The 27,244-nt window shown below is 44.0% G+C and overlaps 1 protein-coding gene across 6 annotated transcripts in view; it reads left to right on the forward strand.

Moving 5' to 3' along the window:
• Positions 1 to 19,751: 19,751 nt before the first annotated feature.
• The window catches only part of TARBP1 (TAR (HIV-1) RNA binding protein 1), a 62,130-nt gene continuing 54,637 nt past the window's right edge, over positions 19,752 to 27,244 (forward strand). For 3 of the 6 annotated variants that reach the window (XR_006345351.1, XR_006345352.1, XM_043925737.1), the window contains exons 1-3: positions 19,753 to 20,735; positions 22,702 to 22,799; positions 25,249 to 25,318. Coding sequence is in view for 3 of the 6 variants with exons in the window: in XM_043925737.1 (XP_043781672.1) it covers positions 19,796 to 20,735; positions 22,702 to 22,799; positions 25,249 to 25,318 (1,108 nt within the window). In the remaining 3 variants the exon portion in view is untranslated. Of the gene's footprint in view, positions 20,736 to 22,701; positions 22,800 to 25,248; positions 25,319 to 27,244 lie in introns of all 6 variants that reach the window. The other 3 variants (XR_006345353.1, XM_043925736.1, XM_043925735.1) reach the window with 3 other exon arrangements.

The raw sequence follows: 27,244 nt of genomic DNA on the forward strand, positions 1-27,244 counted from the left end.
CGGAAGGAGCATTTTTGTTGTTCAGTTGCTCAGTCGTGTCCCGACTATTTGCGACCCCTTGGACTGCAGCACACCAGGCTTCCCTGTTCTTCACCATCTCCCAGAGCTTCCTCAAACTCATGTCCATTGAGTCGGTGATACCATCCAACCATCTAGTACTCCGTTGTCCCCTTCTCCTTCTGCCTTCAATCTTTTCCACCATCAGGATCTTTTCTAATTAGTTGGCTCTTCGCATCAGGTGGCCAAAGTATCGGAGCTTCAACTTCAGCATCAGTCCTTCCAATGAATATTCAGGGTTTGTTTCCTTTAGGATTGACTGATTTGATCTCCTTGCAGTCCAAGGGACTCTCAAGAGTTCTTCTCCAACACCACAATTCAAAAGCATCATTTCTTTGACACTCAGCCTTCTTTACAGTCCAACTCTCACATCCATACATGACTACTGGAAAAACCATAGTTTTGACTAATGGACCCTTTGTCGGCAAAGTAATGTCTCTGCTTTTTAATATGCTGTCTAGGTTGGTCAGAGTTGTAGAAAATGGAGAGCAATGTAAAATAATCCTTCCCTTAGACACAACGAGGGGCTTCCCAGGTGACGCTAGTCCTGCCTGCTAATGCAGGTAGATGTAAGAGACACTGGTTCGATCTCTTCCCTGAGCTGGGAAGATTCTCTGGAGGAGGAAATGGCAACCCACTCCAGTATTCTTGCCTGGAAAATCCCATGGACAGAGGAGCCTGGCGGGCTACAGTCCATAGGGTTGCAAAGAGTCGGATGCGACTGAGCATGCGTGCACACACATTAGACACAAGGAAGCCAGCTTTGCCTCCACTTGCTCATTCCTTTCAACCTTCCTCATCCACAAACGTGCCTGTTCTTTAGATTTTCTTTTGAACTCATTGTGACATCCTAACAGTTCCCTCACTGATCATGACTTCAATAAAATCTTTTAACACATGTTGATTCTATATTGGGATAAGAGTCATCATTTTCCTTCTTTGAAAACTTTCCCTTAACGTATTGATGTTATTATTCTTGGGTGTGCTCATAACAATGGGATTATAAAGGACAATGTTTTTTGTTCTTAAAAGATACACACTGAAGCATTTAGGGTGGAGTGTCATGCTTATAGTTCATTCATGCTTACTTTTAAACGGCTTGGCGTGTGTGTGTGCATGCACAAATTCTCTCACATACTATATATATATATGGAAAAAGAAAGAAAAGAGAAAGTATATATAGTAAAGTATAAACAACCAGTGAATCTAAGTGAAAGCCATATGATGTCTTTGAGTGGTGTACTACTCACTCAACTTTTCCATAGGTTTGACAATTTTCAAAATTAAAAAAAAAATTGGAAGAGTAAATTTATGTCCTGCTCCCAGTTAAGCGTGTAGCTGGCCTGTGTCCTGTACTTCTGGATGTCCTTTACTTCAGAGTGCAGTCAATTACAGACACTTGTTAGCCATCTGACTCTTGGCAGTGGGTTCCACAAATAAGAATAAGTAAATGAAACATTGATGTTTCTATTGTCACAGGCCTCCATTTTTTTCAGATTTTTTTTGACACTCTGCAGAGTGTGTGGGATCTTAATTCCCCAGCCACGGATCTAACCCACAGTCCCTGCAGTGGAACTGCAGAATACTAACCATTGGACAACCATGGAAGTCCTCCATTTAAAACAAAAAAAGTTAATAGCACCATGTGAGCAGGATAACGTAGAATTTTTTTAACTAGATTTCTCATACTCCCCAAGAGTATTTTTAAAGGAAATGAGTCTTTTAAGATGAACCCAGAATCTGAGGACCACTTAGAGCATGTTCATATACAAGCTTGGGGTGCTACTTTCTGGGAGTGGGTGGGCATTGAGGTTCATATCTCTCAACTGCTGTACAGTTATTTCCCCCCCTCCCCTCAGCTTGACATCATGATCGTAATATGGTTAAGGACCCCATGAATTGCAATTGTCTGCTGCTTGAGTTGGGGCTGTAAGATTTGGAGCTTTTAACATCCTTCAAGGCATGATGGCAAGGTAACAAAGAAGGAAGAAAGCCAGCTGAATGCTCAAACGCTGTGTCATTTAGTGTGAAGGTTTGGGATTGAAATTTTCTGCCTGAAGGAAGCAGAAAAAATGAGTTTTTACAGAAAGCTGCTGTTTCTAAATCTAAAAGGCGCACTAAAAATAGCTGCAGGGACTGAGCTGCCCAGAGGCTTCTTGAGTTGCCCGGTGGGAGTTCCTGCTTGGAGAATCTGTCCTTCAAAGATGCTGCTCCAGATAGCCCCGATAGCTGGTGTGTGCGGGGCTCTCTCCAGGGCTGCCTTTCATCCGGCCACGAGGAAGCAGGGGCCGGAGTGGACAGAGATGCTTCTTAACTGAAGGCGACCCTGGAGGAAGACTTTCTCCCTCTGACAGAGGCTGATGGTTCTGAGAGAGAAGCACCGTGTGGGCGGAGACCAGACCATTCTGAAATCGACCATGAGCACATGAGTTTTGGCCACGACTAACTTCCCCGTTGGCTCAGAGGGTAAAGAATCTGCCTGCAATGCGGGGGACCCAAGTTTGATCCCTGGGGTCAGGAAGATCCCCCAGAGGAAGAAATGGCACCCCCCTCCAGTATTCTTGCCAGAAAAATCCATGGACAGAGGAGCCTGGTTGACTACAGTCCATGGGGTCGCAAAGAGTCAGACACAACTGCGCAACTAACACACACACACTCACACAGACTCTAAAGGGAAATGTCTTTATCCATCCCCACTGACATCACGCTCGTTAAAGCCGTGATTTTTTCTTACCTGGGCCATCTGCCATAGTCTCTGATCAGGGCCTTCTATTGCCAATTTTGGCCACTCCAATTCATTCTACTAATGAGTTCCAAAACCATGTTTCTGTATCCCAAAACAGTTCAGGTTTTTCTGTCTATTTTTAGTTTGACTTTAAACAAATCAAACACCCAATAAACCAAGCAAGCAACAACGACAACAAACCCCAAATTCTTCAATGATCGCTACCTTTTCTTGAGTTAACCTAACACCCTTACCCGGCCCTGTCTTTCTAACCACATCAGCCACCTCTTCTTTATTTGCTTCACCAAGTGCCTCCTCTCTCCACCAAAATCTGCAGAGAGAAAGAGGAGGCATTTTCCTGTCTACACTGGGCTGACAAGAACTGCGTGTTTCATATTCATTTTTCTAAGCCCGCATAGTGTTTAGTATAGTGCCATTCCTGAAAAAGGTGTTCAAGAAGTAGCCTTTGCAGTATATACTCGAAGAATTGAAAGTGGGCATTCAAAAAATGCTACAGATGAACCTACTTACAAAACAGAAGTAGAGTCACAAATGTAGAAAGCAAACGTATGGTTACCGAAGGGGGAAGGGAAGTGGGGGAGGGGTAAATTGGAAGGTCGGGGTGGACATGCGCACTGCTCTGTATAAAATAGACGAGCAACAAAGATGGACTGTACAACATAACACTCCACTTGGTCCTCTGTAATGTCCTACCTGTATGGCAACAGGGTCTTAAAAGAGAGGATATATGTAGATGCATACCTGAATCACTTTCCTATACACCTGAATCTAACACAACATTGTAAATCAACTACCCTCCAATAAAAAGTGAATTAAAAAAAAGAACACAGAGACTCAAAGAGACATTTGTACATCCATGTCCACACGGCATTGTTCACAAAAGCCAACAGATGAACGGATACACAAAGTGTGTTAAATCCATACAAAGGAATATCACTCAGCCTTAAGAGGGAGGAAATTGTGACGCATGTTACAGTGTGGGTGAGGTTGGAGGACACTGCGGTGAAATGAGCCAATCAGAAAATGACAAACACCGCGTGATTACACGTACACGGGATCCTTAGAAAGGCCACAGTCAGGGACACGGATGCACAGTGCTGGTTTGGGGTAGGTGGGCGGGGGGAACGGAGGGGGAGTTGTTTAGCAGGGACAGAGTTTCAGTTTTGCAAGATGATTGCACAGCAGTGTGAATGTATTTGATGCCACTGAACTGTCCACTTAAGAATGAGGAAGATGGCACATTTTATGTTATGTATATTTTCCGTGCATGCATGCTAAGTTGCTTCAGTCAAGTCTGACTCTTTGTGACCCTTTGGGACCATAGCTCACCAGAGTCTTCTGCACATGGGATTCTCCAGGCAAGGATACTGGAATGGGTTGCCATGCCCTCCTCCAGGGGATCTTCCCAACCCAGGGTTTGAACCCGAGTCTGTCTCCTGCATTGGCAGGCGGATTTTCTTTACCACTAGTGCCGCCGGGGAAGCCCATGTGTATTTTACCCCAATTTTGAAAGAGAAAGAAATAGGCCTGGAATGCTGAGTTAAGGAGTTTTGGGATGATTTCAACTGTACTTTTGTAGTGCTGCTCTTTCAACACAATGGCTAGACTTTTAAAACATGCAAATCACATCCTTCAACATTCCCTTCTCCCCTCAAAACTCCCTACAGTGATTTCCCATCAAGAATCAAGTCTGGAACTCTTAATCTAGTCTATTGGCCTACCAGGCCAGCCTCATCTCTCCCCCACATTCCCCCATTCTTTTGTCTTTCACAGGCCTTATTTCTGCTCCCTCCCATCTCAGGGTTTACCCCAGGGGAACTGGTCAATTCCCCTCATTCTTTAGATATCAGCTGACGTACCTATTATGAGGAAGTCAGGCCTAGCCCAGGCCAGACTGGGACCTCTGGTTGCAGGCTCTCAGCATGCTCTTGCTTCTTACATAGTGCTTGTCATAACAGTTATTATTTATTAAAAAATTTTTGGATTGTAAGCTCCCTGAGGACAGGACTACTCACTGTCCTCCACATAGTGCAGGTACTCAAGTATTTGCTGGGTGAACAAGTCTGATTTCAAGTTGTCCTTATTGATGTGGACTCTTTCTGCCAGTCCCATCTGCAGGGGTGTGACAAGTGCTAAGATCCCAGAAAATGTAAATACATTTGCATACATCTAAGGTTGGGGAGACAGTGGAAACAGTGTCAGACTTTATTTTTTGGGGTTCCAAAATCACTGCAGATGGTGACTGCAGCCATGAAATTAAAAGACACTTACTCCTTGGAAGGAAAGTTATGACCAACCTAGACAGCATATGAAAAAGCAGAGACATTACTTTGCCAACAAAGGTCCATCTGGTCAAGGCTATGGTTTTTCCAGTGGTCATGTATGGATGTGAGTGTTGGACTATAAAGAAAGCTGAGTGCTGAAAAATTGATGCTTTTGAACTATGGTGTTGGAAAAGACTCTTGAGAGTCCCTTGGACTGCAAGGAGATCCAACCAGTCCATCCTAAAGGAGATCAGTCCTGAATGTTCATTGGAAGGACTGATGCTGAAGCTGAAACTCCTGTACTTTGGCCACCTCATGTGAAGAGTTGACTCCTTGGAAAAGACCCTGATGCTGGGAGGGATTGGGGGCGGGGGGAGAAGGGGACGACAGAGGATGAGATGGCTGGATGGCATCACCGACTTGATGGGCATGAGTTTGGGTAAACTCTGGGAGTTGGTGTTGGACAGGGAGGCCTGGTGTGCTGCGATTCATGGGGTCGCAAAGAGTCGGATATGACTGAGTGACTGAACGGAACTGAACTGAAGGTCCACTTTATTTTGGGGGGCTCCAAAATCACTGCAGACGGCGACTGCAGCCATGAAGAAAAGTTATGACCAACTAGACAGCTTATTAAAAAGTAGAGACATTACTTTGCCAACAAAGGTCTGTCTAGTCAAAGCCATGGTTTTTCCAGTAGTCATGTATGGATGTGAGAGTTGGACTATAAAGAAAGCTGAGCACCAAAGACTTGATGAACTGTGGTGTTGAAGATTCTTGAGAGTCCCTTGGACAGCAAGGAGATCCAACCAATCCATCCTAAAGGAAACCAGTCCTGAATATTCATTGGAAGGACTGATGCTGAAGCTGAAACTCCAATACTTTGGCCACCTGATGTGAAGAACTGGCTCATTTGAAAAGACCCTGATGCTGGGAAAGATTGAAGGTGGGAGGAGAAGGGGACGACAGAGGATGAGATGGTTAGATGGCATCACTGACTCAATGGACATGAGTTTGAGTAAACTCTGAGAGTTGGTGATGGACAGGGAGGCCTGGTGTGCTGCGGTTCATGGGGTCGGAAAGAGTCGGACATGACTGAGCAACTGAACTGAACTGAACTGAACTGAAGGTTCACTAATGTAAGCAACACCAAGCTCTGCCATAGTCCCTAACCAATGGGAATCTGTATTCACAGAGAACTGTGATCATGTCTTGAAATCATGGCCCCACCCATTCATAGGAACATCACATTTCCATCATGTCAGTTATAGATAGAAAAAGTAGTTGCCCAGGGACTTCCCTGGGGGTCCAGAGGTTAAGAATCTGCCTTGCAATGCAGAAGACGTGGGTTTCATCCCTGGTTGGGGAACTAAAATCTCACATACCTCAGACCAGCTAAGCCCACACACTGAAACTACTGAAGCCCAGGTGTCACAACTAGAGAGTCTATGAATCAGCCATGAAAGATCCCACGTACACAATGAAGACCTCGTGTGCTGTAACTGAGACCCCACGGAGCCTAATTAACTAATTATTTAATTATTAATTATTTACAAAAGTTGCTCAAGTACTAGACTTAATGCTAGTTTACCAATACCTAGATTTTCAAATTGAATGCAAACAAGATTAAGGATTATTTATCTCCTCTCCAGGCAACCCTTGCAGTTGGAAAAGGAATTGGAAGGGAGTGGGTCGGGATGGGGGCAGGGCTTCCCAGGTGGCTCAAGAACACGCCTGCCAATGCAGGAGACATAAGATCCTTGGGTCAGGAAGATCCCCTGGAGGAGGGCGTGGCAACCCACTCCAGTATTCATGCCTGGAGAATCCCATGGACAGAGGAGCCTGGCGGGCTGCAGTCCCTGGGGTCACAAACAGTCTGACACGACTGGAGTGACTTAGCGCGCACGCAGGTTGGGGGGGGGCGCATTTGGCAAAACCTGACAGCTCTCACCCTCCCGCCCTTTCTTTGTCCTTTTAAAAATTTTGGCTCACACCTCTCCTCTCGCCAACCCCTGTTCACCTGCCCACCGAAGTCCTGCTCTTGATTCTGACCTCCTGAAGTTAGATTCAGAGTCTGCTCTCACCATCTGCTGCTGGGTAAGGGGTGGAATGCTGTGTGTGTGTAGGAGAGAGCAAGGTGTTTTTCAAAGTCTGTTCATCTGTTCTCTGGGTAGAGGATCTTAGAAAACAATACACCCTGCACAGTGAAGAGATCAGCCTCCTCCTAGCATAGCTCCTGTGTGTCCTTAGGTTGAGTGGCTGTCTGCCTCCTCCCACCCCCCTTCTTTTTATCTTAACCTGGGGAGCAAGATGTGTGTGTGCATGTTCAGTCACTCAGTCTTTGTGGGCCCATGGACTGTAGCCCGCCAGGCTCCTCTGTCCATGGAATTTTCCATGCAAGAATACTGGAGTGGGTTGCCATTTCCTACTCCAGGGGATCTTCCCAATGCAGGGATCAAACCCATGTCTCTTGCATTTCCTGCATTGGCAGGTGGATTCTTCACAATTGCGCCACGTGGGAAGCCTGGGGAGTGAGATAAATCTGCCTTGTTGTGCTGATTTTTATAAGCTATGCAGTTTAGGGAGCATATAGTGGATGAATACTAAATAAATTCATCTCGATTGATTGATTACTTGATTACAAAGAATTAAATAAAAAGCACCTATTTCCTCCAGACTCAGAAACATTGAAATATTTATTAGCCAACGAGAAAACACTGAACTTAAATAAAAGTACCCACATTAGAAAGATATGAGATTATCAACTTAAAATTACAACAATCTTTTAAAATGAACTTGAAACACTCAGCAAATACATCTTTTCCTTCTTACTTTATAAACACTGCATTTAATAAACAATGTTCTCAGGCATACTCGGTCATGATTCTCCAGAGAAACAGTCTAATAGGATATGAGACTATAGAGAGAAAGAGATTTATTTTAAGGAACTGGCTCACCAGTTATGGAGGCTGACAAGTTCGAGTCTGCCATGAGGGCTGGTGGTGGACGACCCAAGAAAGCCAATGGTGCAGATGAAGTCTGAAGGCCACCTGTTGCAGTGTTGCCTCTTACTTAGGGGTCTGAAGCTTTTTGGTTGTTGGTCTATTCAGACATCCCCTGACTGGGTGTGGCCCATCCACATGAGAGAAGGCAATCTGCTTTACTCAAAAGTGTGTGTGTGTGCATGCGTGCATGCGTGCTATGTCACTTCAGTCATGCCTGACTCTTTGCAACCTCATGGACTAGAACCTGCCAGGCTCCTCTGTCCATGGGATTCTCCAGGAATGAATTCTGGAATGGGGTGCCATGCCCTCCTCTAGTGGGTCTTCCCAACTCAGGGATCAAACCCCCATCTCCTTCATTAGCAGGTGGGTTCTTCACAACTAGCACCACCTGGGAAGTCCACTCAAATTTATACCAATGTACTATTAGTCTCCACTGACCTCCAGTAGCTTAAAAAAAGTTGAAAGTTGGTTAAAGCTCAACATTCAGAAAACTAAGATCATGGCATCTGGTCCCATCACTTCATGGCAAATAGATGAAGAAACAGTGGAAACAGTGGCTGACTTTATTTTTCTGGGCTCCAAAATCACTGCAGATGGTGATTGCAGTCATGAAATTAAAAGACACTTACTCCTTGGAAGGAAAGTTATGACCAACCTAGACAGCATATTGAAAAGCAGAGACATTGCTTTGTCAACAAAGGTCCATCTAGTCAAGGCTATGGTTTTTCCACTAGTCCTGTATGGATGTGAGAATTTGACTATAAGGAGAGCTGAGCGCCAAAGAATTGATGCTTTTGAACTGTGGTGTTGGAGAAGACTCTTGAGAGTCCCTTGGACTGCAAGGAGATCCAAGCAGTCCATCCTAAAGGAAATCAGTCCTGGGTGTTCATTGGAAGGACTGATGTTGAAGCTGAAACTCCAATACTTTGGCCACCTGATGCAAAGAACTGACTCATTTGAAAAGACCCTGATGCTGGGAAAGATTGAGGGCAGGAGGAGAAGGAGACGACAGAGGATGAGATGGTTGGATGGCATCACTGACTCAATGGACATGGGTTTGGGTAGACTCCGGGAGTTGGTGATGGAGAGGGAGGCCTGGCGTGCTGCGGTTCATGGGGTCACAAAGAGTCGGACACGACGGAGCGACTGAACTGAACTGAACTGAACTATTAGTCTCAACCACAGATACCTAATTTGACATGTAAAGTTAATCATCGCACCTCATATGTACACATTTACAAAGAAAGAGAACCCGATAGAGAACACACTTAAGTGAGGACAAAAACATAGTGCCACCCTGCCCGAGATCTAGAACCAAGCCTGAAAACCACATGCGGGGTGAGTGATACTGACAGCACCTGCTCTGTGTAGTGTAAACCAGTCCTGCCTTAAGGAAGCAGGAAAAACAGCAACCATACCATACCGATGCACGCAGCCTTGAAAACCATCTCAAGGCCTCACCTTTGGAGCCTTGTCACAGCCCCAAATGAGGAATCAGCAATATCTACTTACTGTTTTCTGGCTCTAAACCCAGGATAAACATTTAAATCTGTGTGCCAAACCCTCTGTCAGGTCTCCTACTCACCCAGCAGGGAAAGGAAACTCCCAGTATTCCAGGAAAAGCTCTTTGAGTCACTGCTATTATTGGTGAGAATTTGATTGGCCTGATAGGCCCACGTCTGGCTCAAAGAAGCAGGTAAAGGGCTTTCTGTAGTGTTCAATCGCTTATCAGTGGGCTAGAAAAATAAAGACAGCCAGTAATGGATTTTACCTCCTTCTTTATTGCAGATGTAGCTGTTCAAGGCCCCTCCAGGGCTCTTCCACTGGCGACAATTCCCTGGGCTACAACCTCTCCTGCAGTGATGAGCTGCTCGATACAGAAGCACAATTCATCATTTAATAGGAATCCTCGTGTGCCTGAATATATTGCCACTGCCTCCCTAAGCCAGACACAGCAGAGTGAGATTCTGCCAGTGACAGAAAGCCTGAGAATTCTGATTCTGCCTCGCAAATAGAGTGGATGAGCAGGCTTTGTCCTGTACTCCCTGCCTGCCAAACTCAGGGATCTGATGAGAACCATGATACCCAAGGCCCCCAGATTGAAGCATTCCCTGGGTAATTCTACCATCACTGCATCAGGGAAGCACACCCACGCAGGACCACTTTGTTTGCAGAAAAACCAAAAAGGGAAGGAAAGATGGGAGGAAGGGTGATTCTTAGATTGCTTTTAAAAGATACGCTAGTGGAAAGTTTGACGGATTTCAAGGCAGTTTCCTTGGGATCTCAGGTGAGATACAGATGTATTTTGCCCAGTATGGGCATGTCCTTCCTGAGGACCTCAGTCATACCCCATCCATTTTCATAGTTAGGCTGGTAAATTGCCCAGCACCCCATACCTCTCCTTTTGTGCATCTCCGAGTGAGTGAGGCCATCTCGAGTAGAGATGAGGTAGTATCTATCTATAGCAGCGTGGTTTTCTGAGTGTTGAAAGGATGGCTCGTCCTGAAAGTTTTTATCCTCTCCCTCCCTTAATTCCTGTGAACATCTATAATGAGTGAATAGGGGCTAGAGCAAGGCCAGCACTTCTCAACCCTCTTGTGGAGCTTTAAAAAAAAAAAATCATATGGGACTTCCCTGGTGGTCCAGTGATTAAGACTCTACACTTCCACTGTAGAGGACAGAGGTTCAAGTCCTGGTCTGGGAACTAAGATTTCACATGCCACGTGGCACAGTTAAAAAAAATTTTTTTTGGATGCTTGCACCTTGCACATGAAGTTTCTGGTTTCCCTGGTCTGGGATGAGGCCCAGACATTCTGTGTGAAGACGCTGCTCCCAGGGATTAAAGATTCCTGATGATTCTACTGGGTACTGAGATGAGAATCTCTGAGTTAAGCCAACAAAAGTAACAATCTTCTTTTTTTCCTGGAAAGGCAGAGCTAACATGTACATATTCAACAGATGCTAGTGACAGTCCTTACAAACTTTACCTTGACCAGTCCCCTGAGTATGAGTTGGGGAAAAGGAAAAAGGCCAGTGGATGCCCAGAACCAATTGTGCAGGCTCCTCCTCCTTTGTTGGACCAGCGAGGACCCGCAGGGCTTGGTCCAGCCAGTGTGCGTTTCAAGGCAGGAATGATGGTGCTCATTTGTCAGAAAGAGGCTCCTCTGTGAGGAAAGAATAAGATGTTCAAAACAAACTGAGCTAATAATACTAAATAATATACAACTGGGTAGGAGTTCTTATCAGGGAGGAATGATTGGCTGCACATACAGAAAAACCAACAAAAGAAGCTTACGCAAATAGGGGCCGATTTTTCTCCTAGAACAGTAAGTCCAGAAATGGATACTTGCTAGCATGGTTGAGCACCTCCAAGGAACCCAGGCCCCTTCTCAGTCTCCTTCCTTGCACCTTTCATGCAGAGTTGGCCCTTTGCTCCTTGTTCTCTTGTGGCTTGGAAATGACCACTGGAGAAGCAGAGAACACACTGCTTTCAGGCAGACAGGAGTAGAGGAGGGATGAGGCTGCGATGGTCTCTTTTCTTTCATCAGAAAACAAAAGCTTTCCCAGATGGTCCAGTGGCTAAGACTCTGCTCTCCCAATGCAGGGAGCCTGGGGTTCAATCCCTGGTTAGGGAAATAGATCCCACGTGCCGCAACTAAGAGTTCACAGGTAGAAACTAAAGGTCCCATGTGTCACAGCTAAAACCTGGTGTGCATACATGCTAAGTCACTTCAGTAGTATCTGACTCTTTGCAACCCATGAATGTAGCCCTCCAGGCTTCTCTGTCCATGAGATTCTCCAGGCAAGAACACTGGAGTGGGTTGCCATGCCCTCCTCCAGGGGATCTTCTCAATCCATGGATTGAACCCACATCTCTTATATCTCCTGAATTGGCAGGTAGGCTCTTTACGACTAGCGCCACCTGACCTGGCATAGCCAAAGAAATAAATATTTTTAAAATTAAAAAAAAAAGAAGAAGAAAAGTATCATCTCTTAAAAAAAAAAAAAAAAAAAAAAAAAACCACAACCTTTCCCAGACTACACAAGCCAACTTCCACTTTAGTCTCACTATCCAAGACTGGGACTCAGAGCCAGCTCTCACCCCTAACTGTAAGGATGGTTGGGTCTTGTGAGCATGAGATCTTGCCTCAGGGGTTAACATATTGTCATCTCGAAGGAAACTGGAATTTTGTGAGCAAGGGAGAAGAAAGTATGAATATCGGGTTAATAACTAATGGTGTCTGACACTGAGCTCCACAGGGAATTTGAGTTTTCTAGATGTTGCCCTTCACACAAACCTATTATCGAGATTGTGTTGGCAATTTTCTCCTTGGAGATTCTCTGAAGGGTTTTCACGGGAGACATCACAAAGCCAGAATCAGGACTCTATCAAGCAGCTTGCTCCCATTCTTAGATCCTCAGAGGTTTACTGAAGACTCTGGCTGAAATCTTGCTCTGCAATTGCTATTTTCTTTCTTTCTGTAGCTGTCTTCCACTTTGCAGCTATGACACTAAATGGAAAGGACGGCAGAAGCACACTGCGTTGACAATAGCACCATCTTCTGTCCAGAGAAATGTCAGCTTCTTGACAGATCAGAGTTTTGGGTTATGCCCGTTTGTCCCAGAGCAGACATGCATGTAAGACACATGCACTTAAGAAGTCTTTGAGTGGGGTCTTGAGCCCTGTGTACCAATCTTTTAAAAAATATTTATTTTATTGAAGTATAGTTCATTTACAATGTTGTATTAATTTCTGCTGGACAGCAAAGTTACTCACTATACATATGTGCATTCTTTTTCATATTCTTCTCCATTATAATTTATCACAGAATATTGAATATAGTTCCCTGTGTTATACAGTAGGACCTTGTCATTTATCCACTCTATAGTAATAGTTTGCATCTGCTGACTTCAAACTCTCAAGCCAACCCTCCTCTGCCCCCTCCCGCCTTGGCAGCCACAAGTCTGTTCTCTATGTCTGTGAGTCTGCTTCTGAATCATAGATGCATTCACTTGTGTTCTATTTTAGATTCAGCATATAAGTGATATCACATGGTATTTGGCTTTCTATTTCTGAATCACTTAGTATGATAATCTCTAGGTCCCATCCATGTTGCTGTAAACAGCATTATTTCATTTTTTTTATAGTTGAGTGGTATTCCATTGCATACATGGAATCAAGGTCGATCATGGCATCCGGTTCTATCACTTCATGGCAAATAGATGGGGAAACGTGGAAACAGTGTCAGATTTCATTTTCTTGGGCTCCAAAATCAATGTAGGTGGTGACTGCAGCCATGAAATTAAAAGACACTTGCTCCTTGGAAAAATAGCTATGACGAACCTAGACAGTGTATTAAAAGGCAGAGACATCACTTTGCTGAAAAAGATCCATCTAGTCAAAGCTATGATTTTTCCAGTAGTCATGTATGGTTACTGAGAGTTGGACTATAAAGAAAGATGAGCGCTGAAGACCTGATGCTTTTGAACTGCATCAGTTGGAGAAGGCTCTTGAGAATCCCTTGGACTGCAAGGAGACCAAACCAGTCCATCCTAAAGGAAACCAACCCTGAATATTCATTGGAAGGACTGATGCTGAAACTCAAGCTCCAATACCTTGGCCACATGATGCAAAGAGCTCATTGGAAAAGACCCTGATGCTGGGAAAGATTGAGGGCAAGAGGAGATGGGGTGACAGAGAATGAGATGGTTGCATGGCATCACTGACTCAATGGACATGAATTTGAGCAAAGTCAGGGAGATAGTGAAGGAGAGGGAAGCTTAGTGTACTGCAGTTCATGGGGTTGCAAAGAGTCAGACACAACCTACTAACTAAACAACAAGTATCCCATTGTAGATATATACCACATCTTCTTTATTCATTCATCTGTTGATGGACATTTAGGTTGCTTCCATGTCATGGCTATTGTAAATAGTGCTGCTATGAATACAGGTGTACATGTATATCTTTGAGTTATAGTTTTTTTCTAGATATATGCTCAGGAGTGGGGTCAGTGAATCATATGGCAACTCTATTTTTAGGTTTTTGGGGAAACTCCATACAGCTCTCCGTGTGGCTCTACCAGACTAGCTGCTATTTCAACATCAAAAACAGGTGCCATTGTGGACACTGTTAGAGTCACCCCTGCCTTCTCCTGAGCTGCTTCACTCTCGCTCACATAGTCATGGATTCATCCACTACTCTCTCCAGCCCCCCTCGGACCCCAAGCCTGCCCACGCTGTTTCCTCAGGCAATAGTGTGTGTGCTTCTGAGGGAAAAACTCCACTGTGCTTGGCCTTGTGGGCATGGGTACCTGGCAGTGGTCTCTGAGGACCGTTTCCTGGGATGTACTCCATCCTCCACCCCTGGATCTCACAGCTGACCGGCCATCCCTCCTACTGTGCAGCACAGGGAACTTTACTCAGTGCTTTACAATAACCTAAAAGGTAAAAGAATCTGAAAAAAAAATGCACACATGTATGTATCACTGAATCACTTTGCCGTACACCTGAAATTAGCATAACATTGTAAATCAACTATACTTCAGTTAAAAAAAAAACAACTAGTCATAAACCCTAATTCACTTACAGACAAAACAGGAAACTTGCAAGCAGTAGGGGAAGCAAACTCTTCTAAATGCCTTTCACACACGACTTCCAATTCCATCCCTCATCTTCATGGGGATGGACAAGGGTAATTGGCTGTTTCTCACACAGGTCTCTTCTGTCTATCAAGGCAGCGTACTTTGCATGTTGAACTAGGTAACAAGGACTTCAGCTCTCAAATGCTCATGTTTGAGTCATTATGTCCCAGAGAAGACTTTCAAGATAGTGGAGGAGTAAGATGGGGAGATCATCCCCCCCGCCACTCCCTGCAACAAATACATCAGAGGTTCATCAACATGTGGAACGGTTCCTACAGAGCCCCTTCTGAGCACTGACAGAAGGCCTCAGACTTCCAAAAAGGCAAGCCAATCTCACGATGAGGGAGGGCAAAATGCTGTACATCTGAAACTAACTAGTTATAAACTAGTGTCCCTGGAAATCTTCCAACTGGTCAATGTATAACTCGCTCACTATAAAATACTGAATTCTTATTCACTCAGTTCCAAACGTTTTTGAGTAGCTACCATGCTTCTGGTACTACATTTGGTGTGTAAGCTACACAATAAATTAAAACTGAAATCCTCATTTGAAAAGGAGATCATGAGCTATGGCAGAAGCACACATATTCATTCATTCATTCCTACCACATTCCTAGACCTTGGGAGTGCAGATTATGTAGACAGTAAATGTAATTGCAATTGCAGATTTTGCATTCTTGATGTTTCAGAGGTAATGTAGCAGAATGCACAGCTTTGAGTCAGTTCTGTCGCTTTTTCACTGGGTAACACCAATGAAAGAGGGTGACACCCTCTTCCCGCCTCAGTTTCCTCATCTGTAAAATGAGAAAAATAACAGCACTTCATTTCGGAGTTGTTTTGAGAATTCAAAACAGTATTATAGGTAAAGATATTACCATATCTTCTTTTTAAGTATGATAAGTAGCTGTTAGCTATTGTTATTACCACAACTGAAAGTTGGGGAAGACAGAAGTACCATTGAGGCCTTGTGAAGGGCTTCTTATAGATGCCCTATAGTTTGGGTCTTCACTGAGGAGTAGGGGATAAACATGTCTTGAGCGTGATACAACCAGAGGTGCAGATGCTGGGATTAGTATGATAAAAGATACAGCCCATGATATGATAAGATATGATATAATATGAATGAGTGCTCAGTTATGTCTGACTCTTTGAGACCCCATGGACTGTAGCCTGCCAGGGATTTCCCATGGAAATCCCTTCATGGGATTTCCCAGACAAGAATACTATAGTGGGTTGCCATTTCCTCCTCTAGGGGATCTTCCCCACCCAGAGATCAAACCTGAGTCTCCTGTGTGTCTCTTGCATTGCAGGCAGATTCTTTACTGCTCAGCCACCAGGGAAGCCCATAGCTCCCCCATAGCCACCCATAGCCCATGATAAGCCCTCAAATTGCTCACAGGGGGGAAGGAGACAAAGAAGTAAACCTGTGGTTACAACAGTGTGACAAATGCTGTGTAAGAGATATGCTAGGATGTTTGGGGAGTTTGGAAGAGGGGGACACCACCTAGGTGGAATGAGTGTTGGTAGTGGGAGTGAGGTTTAAGGAATGACTTTCTGGGACTTCCCTGGCAGTCCAGTGGTTTGGATTCCGTGTTCCAAATGCACGGTGCATGGGGCACATGTTTGATTCCTGCTCAGGAACGAAGGTCCTGCATGTCACATGGCACACCCCAAAATAAAAAAACAAACAAAAAGAAATGACTTTCTGGAGAGATGATAATGTGAACTGTGTCTTGAAAGGAAAAGAACTAGTCAAATGGAGAAAGAGTCTTCCAGAAGAGGGAAAGCCTTTTGAAAAGACAAAGTGGGAGCACATGGCATGTTTTGGGGACTTAAAAATCTAGATGTACATGGGACATGAGGACAAGGAGGCTGGAGAGACAGGCAGGGCCCCCTCAAGAGGCATCTGGGATGTCATGCTAAGAAATTCAGCCATAATTCTGGGGGCCATGGCAGCTGGCTTAATTTTAGGAAGGTCATCCTGGTAGCAATGTGGCACGTACACTGGGGTGGAGAGTGAATCAGGCAGGAAGTTATTGTTGCCATCTCAGTAAGAAATGAGGAGAGTCTATATTAGTGTGAGACAGAGAGGTGGGGACACTAAGAGATTTAGAGACTTTCATGGATAGATTTGAGGAGCAATTATATGTAGGAATCAAAGAAGAGAGGAGGCAATCTATTTGTAACCAAACAGGACCCTACGGGGCCTTCCAGGCAGAAATCACAGCCCACCACTATGTCCTCTGCCTGCCTCTTGCTTGTAAAAAAAAAAACTTTAGGCTACCAGACCTTCTCTGAGTTACAGAGTACTTTTAATCAGAGAAGTGAGTAAATGCAGAAAAAAAGGAAAACAGTCAAGCAAAACAAAATGATAATAGTTTAGGGACTTCCCTGCTGATCCAGTACATAACACTCTGCACTTTCACTGCAGGGGGCATGGGTTCCATCCCTGGTTGTGGAACTAAGATCCTGCAAGCCGCCTCATGCAACCAAAATAATAATAATAATAGTTTAGGCACTCGAAAAAGTCAAGAACCTTTAGTTCCATCTCATGGGCTACAGGTAATATCCTAGGCCATGTTCTTTAAGCTGTTTTGCAGATACTGCAGCCCCCACCAGGTTGAAGAAGTTAATGGTATGCTGCCCACAAGCACATAACTCCAGACCAGAAGGAACCAGAAGATTGAAGAAGGTTGATGATGTTGACTCCTGATTACCTCACTACGAACCAATCAGAAGAACGTCCATGAGCTGATCATACACTCCACAATCTCTCTTCCTTACCCTATCTTTAAAAACCTTTCCCTGGAAGCCTTCAGTGAGTTCAGGCCTCTTGAGTACTAGCTGCCTGGACTCCTTGCTTGGCATCTGCTACAAACTTCACTGCCACCTGGTGTCAGTAGATTGGCTTAACTGCACATCCAGGCAACAGGACCAAAATTTGGCTTGATAACATTTTGGCTCCCAGGTTTTTTGACTTGGGTAACTGAATGAGTTATGGCCCCTCCCCTAAATAGGAAATATACAGGAAGAAGTACATTGGTGGGGATAGTGATGATGGGGGAAGGGATGAAAGGATTAAGATAATAAGGTGACCTTCTTAAAAGTGGAGATTGAGAGTGATGCCTTGAGGGACATTCAGTTTGGTAGGCAGTAGGTAGATAGGTTTGGAGTTGGGGAGAGATTTGGTGCAGACATCTAGATTTTTTTCATCATTAGCAATGTAAATCGTAGTAGAATCTGTAGTTTTAATGAAGCTATTCAGGGAAATTTTAGAGAGTGAGAAGAACAGTAATCTAGAGATGTAAGTCTGGAGATATCCATATGAGCAGGTCAGGAACAGAAAGAAGAGGATGGAGAAGAAACAGCTGGGGAAATAAGAAAAAGAAAAAACAGAATAAAGGTATATGGTGAAAACTAGAGGAATACAGGGTTTCAAGAAGAGGAAACCCTTAAGAGTCCTTTGGAGGTTTCAGTCTTTAAAATTTTAGCCATTTGCATGGGTGTGAAGTGGTATCTCTTTGAGGCTTGAATTTGCATGACTGTGAGGAATAATGATTCTCGATACCTTCCCAGATGCTTACATTAACCTATGTTTATTTGCAAAAAGTCTGCTCAAGACTTTTGTCCATTTTTGATAGATATATAAAGAATATATGTTGAAGGAAACTGATGTTTATTTATTTGGCCTTGCCGCAGGGCATGAAGGAAGTTGCCAGGCCAGGGATGGAACTCATGTGCCCCCTGCAGTGGAAGCACAGAATTTTAACTACTGGACCACCAGGGAAGTCCCCGCACTGATGTTTTTTCAAATGTTGAAGGCAACTGATATTTACTGATACAACCTAAATCATTGTCGTTGTTGTTTAGTCATGTCCAACTCTTTCACGACGCAGTGGACTACAGCCTGCCAGGCTCCTCTGTCCATGGGATTTCCCAGGCAAGAATATTGGACTGGGTTGCCATTTTCTTCTCCAGGGGAACTTCCTGAACTTGTCTCCTGCACTAAGCATATATTTTACCACTGAGTCACCAGGGAAGACTTACAATAAAAACCTTTTTTGTATGCAGTCAATGGAAAACTGAATGACTCTGAAACTCGGAAAAAAATCTTGCATATATGATGTTGGATAACTTTAAATTATATATTTAAATTATATAAAACATAAATACAAAAATCAAATAACTTTAAATTGCATAAAATACACTTAGACTTAAGTAACTTTAAATTACACTTTATCCATTGTGCTTATTACACATCAAGCTCTTTAAAGGGGCAACTGTAACTTCTCCATGGAATAACGGAAAGATCTTTGTGGTGTGGTTGGAAGGCAAAGAAAACCCACCTCACTGATTCAGTTTGCCTAGGATTGAGCCGGAAACCAAACCAGTATGGTGCATGCTTAGGTGAGGTTTTTGTGTTTGTGTATTTAGCAGTAGACGCTGTCAGAAATACAGAAAATATAGACAAATGAACTATTTAGGGACTGCATGTGGGAGCACAAGCATTGTGTGGGAAGAACTGCATGCTGGAGTCAGCTTGGGCATTTGACTGCCAGTGCTGGTGTGGGCATCTCGTTTTCAGCTCTATCCCTAGCTCATTCCTACAGTACTTTGCACGGCTCCTGAATCATTCTTGTGTTTTCAGTATTTATTTTTTACGCAGCTGTCGGGAGCCCACTGCAGACCCACTATATCGAAGTCTTTGTGGGTGGTGCCAGGCTGATCCTTTTTAAAAACAACCTAGGTGATGGTGAGTGCACCTTCCAAATGTACCGCTGGCCCATTCTCATGGCACTCTAAAATGATTTAGAGCCCCATGGGCAGGCCAATCCCCAATTAAGAATCGATGGAGTTGGTGTAGATACTACATTAACGTTTCACGAGAGAGCCTCTTTTCTTCTTTAAAAAGTTACCCAGGCCATTCTGATGGGACCTGCCCAAAGCGCGGCGACCTGGACCAGGGCGGGGCTGCAAGCCCCCTACCTGCGGGCGCGTGCTCGGAACAGCCGCGCACGCGCACGCACTCGCGCACGCTGGCGCCTTCCTCTGGGCGCCCGGGGTCGGCGGCGCGCGGGGCAAATGGAGTGGGTGCTGGCGGATGCGCTGCTCTCGCAGAGCCGGGACCCCCGGGTCCTGCTTGGGGCGCTGTGCCGCGGGGAGGCATCTGCGGAGCGCGTGGAGACCCTGTGTTTTCTTCTGCAGCGACTGGAGGATGAGGAAGCGCGCGGCGGCGGCGGCGGCGCGGGCGCGCTCCCGGAGGCGGCGCGCGAGGTCGCCGCCGGGTATCTGGTGCCGCTGCTGCGGGGCCTGCGCGGGTGCCCAGCGGGCGGCGCGGATGACCCCGGTCCCGCGGCCCGCCAGCGCCGGCGAGTGCTGAGGGCGGCAGGCGCTGCCCTGCGCTCGTGCGCCCGCCTGGCCGGGGGCCCACAGCTGGCGGCCGCGCTGGCTGAGGAGGCGCTGTGCGACCTGCTCAATGCGGGGCCTGCGCCCGGCCTCGAAGGGGCCGCCGAGGCGGCCGTGGAGGTGCTGGCGGCCGTGGGGCCCTGCCTGCGGCCTCACGAGGACGCGCCCCTGCTGGAGCGAGTGGCGCGGGCCGCTCTCGCGCTGGCGCTGGGTGGGGACAAGGCGGGGCCTTCCCAGGACGCTGCGGCGCTGGTTGCCGGGCGGCTGCTGCCGGCTCTGGGCCGCTGCGGCGGGGCGGCTCTGCGAGCTGTGTGGGGCGGGCTGGTCGTGCCCGGGATGCCTGAGGGGCCGGGCCGCGTCGGGTCGCAGCTGCTGATTCTGAGCGCCCTGGCTGAGAAGCTACTGCCCGAGCCCGGCGCAGACAGCGTGCCCGCCGCGCGCGAGGCGGGCCTGGACGCCCGGCGCTGCGGGCGCTTCTGGAGCACGGTGCAGGCCGGACTGGCCTGGTCTGAGGACGCCCTGACGCGCAAGCGGGCGCGCTACCTGCTGCAGCGGGCTGTGGAGGTGTCGGCGGAACTGGGGACCGACTGCGCGTGCGCCGCCGACGAAGGAGCCGGTACTTGCCTCTCTGCCCCCAGGCCCACCCCTACTTGACTTTCTGCGAGGGAGGCCCTTCTGCTTCCGGGGCCTTCTCCGCGATTCTTCCAGAATTTGGTTATTCTCGTGGTCCCCATAGAGCCTGAAAAACCTTGGGAACCTCATCTCAAGGGTGTTCTCTGAACTGTAGCAAATCACTGCAGCACTGTTAGAACAGTCCGCATTTAGGATGAATTCTCTTGCCCAGAGCGGGTGGAATACTGCATTCGTGGAATAATTTAGGAACTAGTCCAGCAGGATATTAACAGACCAAAATTGCACTATATAGTGGACTCATTCAAATAGAAAAGAAGGAATAGCCCTCATCAAATTGAAAGGAAAAGTATTTACATGTACTGACCGACGAATTGAGCCTTGAGTATTAGAATTTTGTCATGGGAAAACCATCACAATCCTTCGGTAGTTCTCTTAGGAGGATTTATTAATATTAGTTAAGTATATGGGCCTTAAATCGACCTTTGGCGGAGGGTATTTTTGCGTTGATTTAATAGAATGAGGTTTTAATTTTTTTATTTATTTTACGTTTTGAGCCTGTGCATCCTACCAGTTTTTTACAGGATAAAAGTAGACAAAATAGCAAGGCCTCCCTTTAGTTTGGTTTGTTACTGTTGATCAGTTTGTTCACTGAAATAAATGTGTGAAAATACACTTCAGTCATCTTAAATTTATTTTGATCTATCAAAGTCCAAAATGGATTGATTGAGTCAAAACTGCCTTAATGGATGGAAAATTTCTATCCTTTCAACTGTGGCTGCCTACCTATTTATACTAGTAAAAGATTTTTGTTCCACTGAAGTTGTGAGTAGATTAGATTTTTATACACGTTTAAAACATCAGACAGTAGATATTTTAATAGCCCGCAAGTTGGTGATCATCCAGTGAGAGTTGTCACTGGAAAACATTTTTTTTAATTACCAAAGTTAAGCACTCATTTATTTTAAAGTGTCAATCATTCTGCAGTTTTAAAGATAAGGAATAGTCTTATGCTTGCCTCCCATCTATATTTCCTTCATTTCAAAGAGCAGCCACTTTTACCTCTTTTGTTGATTATTTTGGTGTCTATCCCTATATCTTGACATAATCTCTAGTAATATCATAAAATCCTTTATCCTATTTGCAATTTTGATTAAATGTGAGTTCAACAAAATTACAACTAGGACAGTACTGTTCACCAGTGATCTATGTAGTAATCTATGATTTATTTTTTCCTTCCTGCAAGTTTTCCCTATATTTGTCATTTATGTTTGGTTGCCTCCATACTTACCACTAATTCAGACCTAGATTCTTAGTTAGTTGTTTAAATCTTTCCTGTACAAAGTGAGATCATCAGTCATTATAAATTTTCTTGAAGAAGTCTCTTCTGAAGTCCCATTACAAGCTCAGCCTTGTGCACACCACTGACATTCTTAGATCTGCCTTCACTTTCATCTGGGGGACTCCCTTCACCTGATCTTTTGTTGAAGCTCTTTTCCTGGAGTTCTTATCTTTAAGATCTTGAATATCTGATAATTTAATCAAAGGTTCCTTTATGTCTTTTCTGTCAGTTCAACCTGACACTTTTTTAGTTTCTATCTCCTGGAAATCCCCATCTGTTTGTGCCTGTTGTCTATCTTTTCCATTAGATCCTTTAACCTACTAATCATAGGTATATGTAAGTTCCATTTTTGGACCATCTTTGAGTCTGATTTTGTTTTCTGTTTTATCTCTTGGCAATGAGATTACCTTTTTTCAGTAGCAACTGCATTATTTATGCCTTAGAGATAGGTACTCTGTTAGATTGTTGGGGTTGAGTCACTCTAGTTGAGCTGGCTTTGGATTTTGTTATTGCTGTAGTTGGCATATTGTTGTCTCCTTATATTTAGAAACAACATTTTCTATTTAGAAACTAAATCTAGAAACTGATTTTCTTTTTTAAACCATATCAGGCCCAAGTCTGTTTTGGTGGTCTGAGAAGAAAAAAGATGAACTTCTAAAGTTTTGGGAAAACTATATTTTAATTATGGAAACTCTTGAAGGAAATCAGGTAAGTGTTTTCATATTTTATCAAATCCTGTATAGGTGCAGTTTCTTTCTTTTTTTTCCCCAAACATTCTGTAGAACCAGTACAAAAAGGTCAACTTGGATATAGCATAATGGAATACATTAGCATACTTTGTTTTCCAGCATGAGTGAGTGAGTGAGTGAAGTCACTCAGTTATGTCCAACTCTCTGCAACGCTATGAGCTATAGCCCAACGCTATGAGCTATAGCCTGCCAAGCTCCTCTCTCCATGGGATTTTTCAGGCACGAATATTGGAGTGGGTTACCATTTCCTTCTCCAGGGGATCTTCCGGACCCAGGGATCAAACTCAGATCTCCCACATTGCAGGCAGACTCTTTACCATCTGAGCTACCAGGGAATCCTGTTTTCTTTTCCAGCATAGCTGCAATTTAAGGTTGAATGTGAACTCAGGAAGGAGGAGAGTGAAAGAGCTGGCTTAAAACTAAATATTTAAAAGAAAAAACTAAGATCATGGCATCCAGCCCCATTATTTCATGGCAAATAGAAAGGGAAATGGTGGAAGCAGTGACAGATTTCCTCTTCTTGGGCTCTAAAATCACTATGGATGGTGACTGCAGCCATGAAATCAGAAGACAGTTGCTTCTCAGCGGGAAAGCTGTGACAAACCTAGACAGTGTGTTGAAAGGCAGAGAGATCACTCTGCCAATAAATGTCTCTATAGTCAAGGCTGTGGTCTTCCCAGTGGTCACGTACGGTTGTGAGAGCTAGACCGTAAAGAAGGCAGAGAGCCAGAGCAAAGAGCCTTCAAACTGCGGTGCTGGAGAAGACTCCTGTGTTCCTTGGACAGCAAGGAGATCAAACCAGTCAATCTTAAGGGAAATCAACCCTGAATACTCATTCAAAGGACTGATGCTGAAACTGAAGCGCCAACTTTTTGGTCACCTGATGTGAATAGCTGACTCATATGTAAAGTCCCTGATGCCTGGAAAGATTGAAGGCAGAAGGAGAAAAAGGGGTCAAGAGGATTAGATGGCTGGATGACATCACTGATGCAATGGACATGAACTTGGGCAAACTTGGAAAGATGTGGAGGGACAGGGAGGCCTGGCGTGCTGCAGTCCATGGGGTCACAAGGAACTGGACACAGCTGAGGGACTGAACAACAACAACGTAAACTCAGGATCAGGAAATTAAAGAATACTTTGGTTGACTTAATTTATCATTCAAAGGATTTGGTCTTATTTGATCTTCCCTTGACATTTACTTTTAAAATGTTTGTTCGTTTTTAGTTTCTCTATGTTATAGATAATCTCCAAAGAAATACACAGTGAGGAAAATGTTACTTAAAACCTGAGATCAGTTGTTATTAAGTAATAATGACCCTTTGATTTTGTAGGCTTTCTTTCTTTTCTTTCAGTTCTTACATCTTTGCATTCTCTGGTTCTGAGAATAGAAACCTGAAAAAAACCTAAAAAAAAAAAAACCTGAAAAATCATTTTCAGATGACTTTGAATTAATATAGGAACATGGAGTTTTTAAATTAGGAATCTCTTTAGAGGTTAACATTTAGATTGACATTCATTAGAATCATCCTGGTGCCTTATTAAAGTATCAGTTGCTGGATCTGGTCTGCACAGTTTCTGATTAGGTCTGTGGTGTGGCCTGAGAATTCAGATATTTTACATATTCCCAGGAGACGCATACGCTGCCGTTCTAGGGACCACACTTGGAGACCTGTTATAGGGGTTCCCAGTACGTAAGCTGGAGATCGCTGGGGGGCCAGCCATCATGGAGTCACTGTGAGGTGTCAGTCTAAACCCATTGTTTGTTGACTAAAGGAAAGAAGTACTCATATGTGCTAAATGTATGTAGATGTGGGGATGAGGACTAAACGAAAAACAGTTCTAAATTTATATAAACTATGGTTTTCCTTAATCAGTGCATCCATAACACCCTCACTGTTCAGAAACTCTTAAGTTAGTTGCCTTTAGTTTGTAGGATATGTACACTAGACGCTGGTATTTGCAGGAGTCTAAGAAAAAAGAGCGTTGAACCCTGAGCTGGCTCTATGTCTAAATGTGTGGCCTTGAACAACCTGAGTGACTAGAGAAAGCATTTCAGTATTTTTTCATCTTTGTAATATTGGTGGTATCAGCCGTACCTGCTTCCCAGGACAGTTAAGGATCACATGACATAATTTATGATATTCTATAAATGTAATGTTACTGTAACTATGTTCTACGTTATATTTATTAGCTTTGCCATATTCAGTCTTACTTGAATTTGTATGATTTAAAAACTGGAAAAATCAGGCACCTTCTGCACATTTTTTTGCATGGGTGTGGTGGGGTCAGGGAGGGTGGAGGTTGTGGGGGGAAGAACAGAAGAGTGACTTATATAAATATGTAACAATACTTTGGTTTTTAAAGGTGAATTTTCATTTCCTATGGCTTTTTGCTTTTGTTTTCAGATACATGTTATAAAGCCAGTTTTACCAAAGCTAAACAGTCTGTTTGAATACGCAGTGTCAGAGGAAAATGGTAATGGTTGCTTTTATTTTGATTTTTTATGATGCATCATTTTCCCCCTTATTTTATAATTAATTCTTGTTCATTGTGGAGAATGTTATATGCATATATAAATTCACTGCTACCAGGAGACAGCTGCTAATATTCCAGATACATACCTTGTGAATTGTTCATAATGTTTTTTCTCACTCAGCAGTATATCTGAGTGCACTTACCTATGTCCTTATCTTTGAGAATTTAGTTTTAAATGGCTGCAGAGTTTTCTGTAATTTAGAGGCATGGTAATTTTATAAACTTATCATTATGGAAAATTTCAAACATTTACAGAAGGAGAAGAGTTTGTATGATGAACCCTATCACCTAGCTTCTGCAGTGATCAACTTGTGGCCAGTTTCTGCCTTATATTGCATGTGGCCTCATCTGCTCCTTCTTCATCAAATGATTTTGAAGCACATTCCTAGACAGCATATCATTTCATCTGTAATTATTTCAGTATATATCCTTAAAAGATAAGGACTCTTTGGTAATGTTTTATGTATGGTGTATTATTCATTTTTTAATAAGCATTGTTTGGTATTATATATACTAACTGCTTTTCAGCTTTGTTCTCTTAATATATCTGTTTCAGTGTTAAAGTTGCTTTCTTAGAGTTTCAGCCATTGTTCTGTAGGTTGGACTTCTGGGGAAGGGAAAATTCTAAGATACTATTTTAAATATAGTTTTTAAGTCCTTAATCAGTACTATATTATGAGGGCTTTTTAGGAGAAATAAAATGAAACTGGAGCTTCCTAAAATTATCTTACGAAATTAAGTTTAGATAAATGAGACAACTAAACGCAGGCTAACATTTGTATTCATATGAATGATGAAATGCTGCATTATCATGTTTACACGTGAGAGTTAACCTAGGCAAATGGGTTTCAGTGCCTGCTTTAGATAATTACAACTTTAATAGTGTGACCCCTTAGGAATTGAGCGTTATTCAGCTGATTGCTATGGTTGTTTTCTGATACACTGGAATTTTTCACAGACTATAAGAATCTATAGTCCCACCTGGGGCTAGAATTTAATTAAATCCTGTTGTGACTTCACTTACGCATTTACTGTTAAAGTGATTCTCTTATTACCACATTTTGCCCACAGCTCTCGGCAAAACAAACCAAATAGCAGTGACATATTTTGAAAAATTACCACTGCCAAAGAATTGAACAAGCATCTTGATGTAAATAACATACAAAAACGGACCGGTTTATTTATAGAATGCTATGAGTTTAAAATGCTGAATTTTTTTCCTAAAAATGTTAAGGATATTTGAAAAGAGTTAAAGTATCTCTAAGGTACATACTTATTTCATTTTTTGTTTCTCACTCATTCATGTATTTACTTACTAGATGCACACTTAGTGTCCAATACATACGGAGCACTGGGGTAAGTGGTAAGACAGAAGAACTATTTTTCACTTGATTTTTGGTCTGTTTTCCACGGAAAACTGGCTTTGATTATAAAGTTCTAGACAGACAACAAAGAAGTGGCAGGAATGGAATACTAGTGAGGCCATTCCTTGGTGAGGCAAGCAGCTGAGGCCTGCCTTAGGGGTGACTCAGTGGGGCAGACAGCTCTGGGTGCAGAAGCCCTGAGATGGCAGCAGCTCCGTGGGGCAGAGACCGGACTAGTGGGGCACAGCTTGGTGGTGCGGGAGGGGTGGCCTGAGGCTGCAGTAGTTGTCAGGGGCAGTTTCATGCCTGGTTTGGATTTTGTTCTGAGTTTTGAGAAGCCACTCAAGGGTTTTAAACAGAGGAAAGACAGTTTCGGGTTTCTGTATGAAAAATGGATTGAAGTAAGGAGAGAGAATTGGATGAAATCACCCCAAACCTGAAGTTCCAACCTGGTTGTGTGGAGTCACATTTAATTTTGTACACTGTAGTCACCATGACATTA

This window comes from Cervus elaphus, chromosome 15 (assembly GCF_910594005.1).
Source record: "Cervus elaphus chromosome 15, mCerEla1.1, whole genome shotgun sequence".
NCBI lineage: Eukaryota > Metazoa > Chordata > Mammalia > Artiodactyla > Cervidae > Cervus > Cervus elaphus.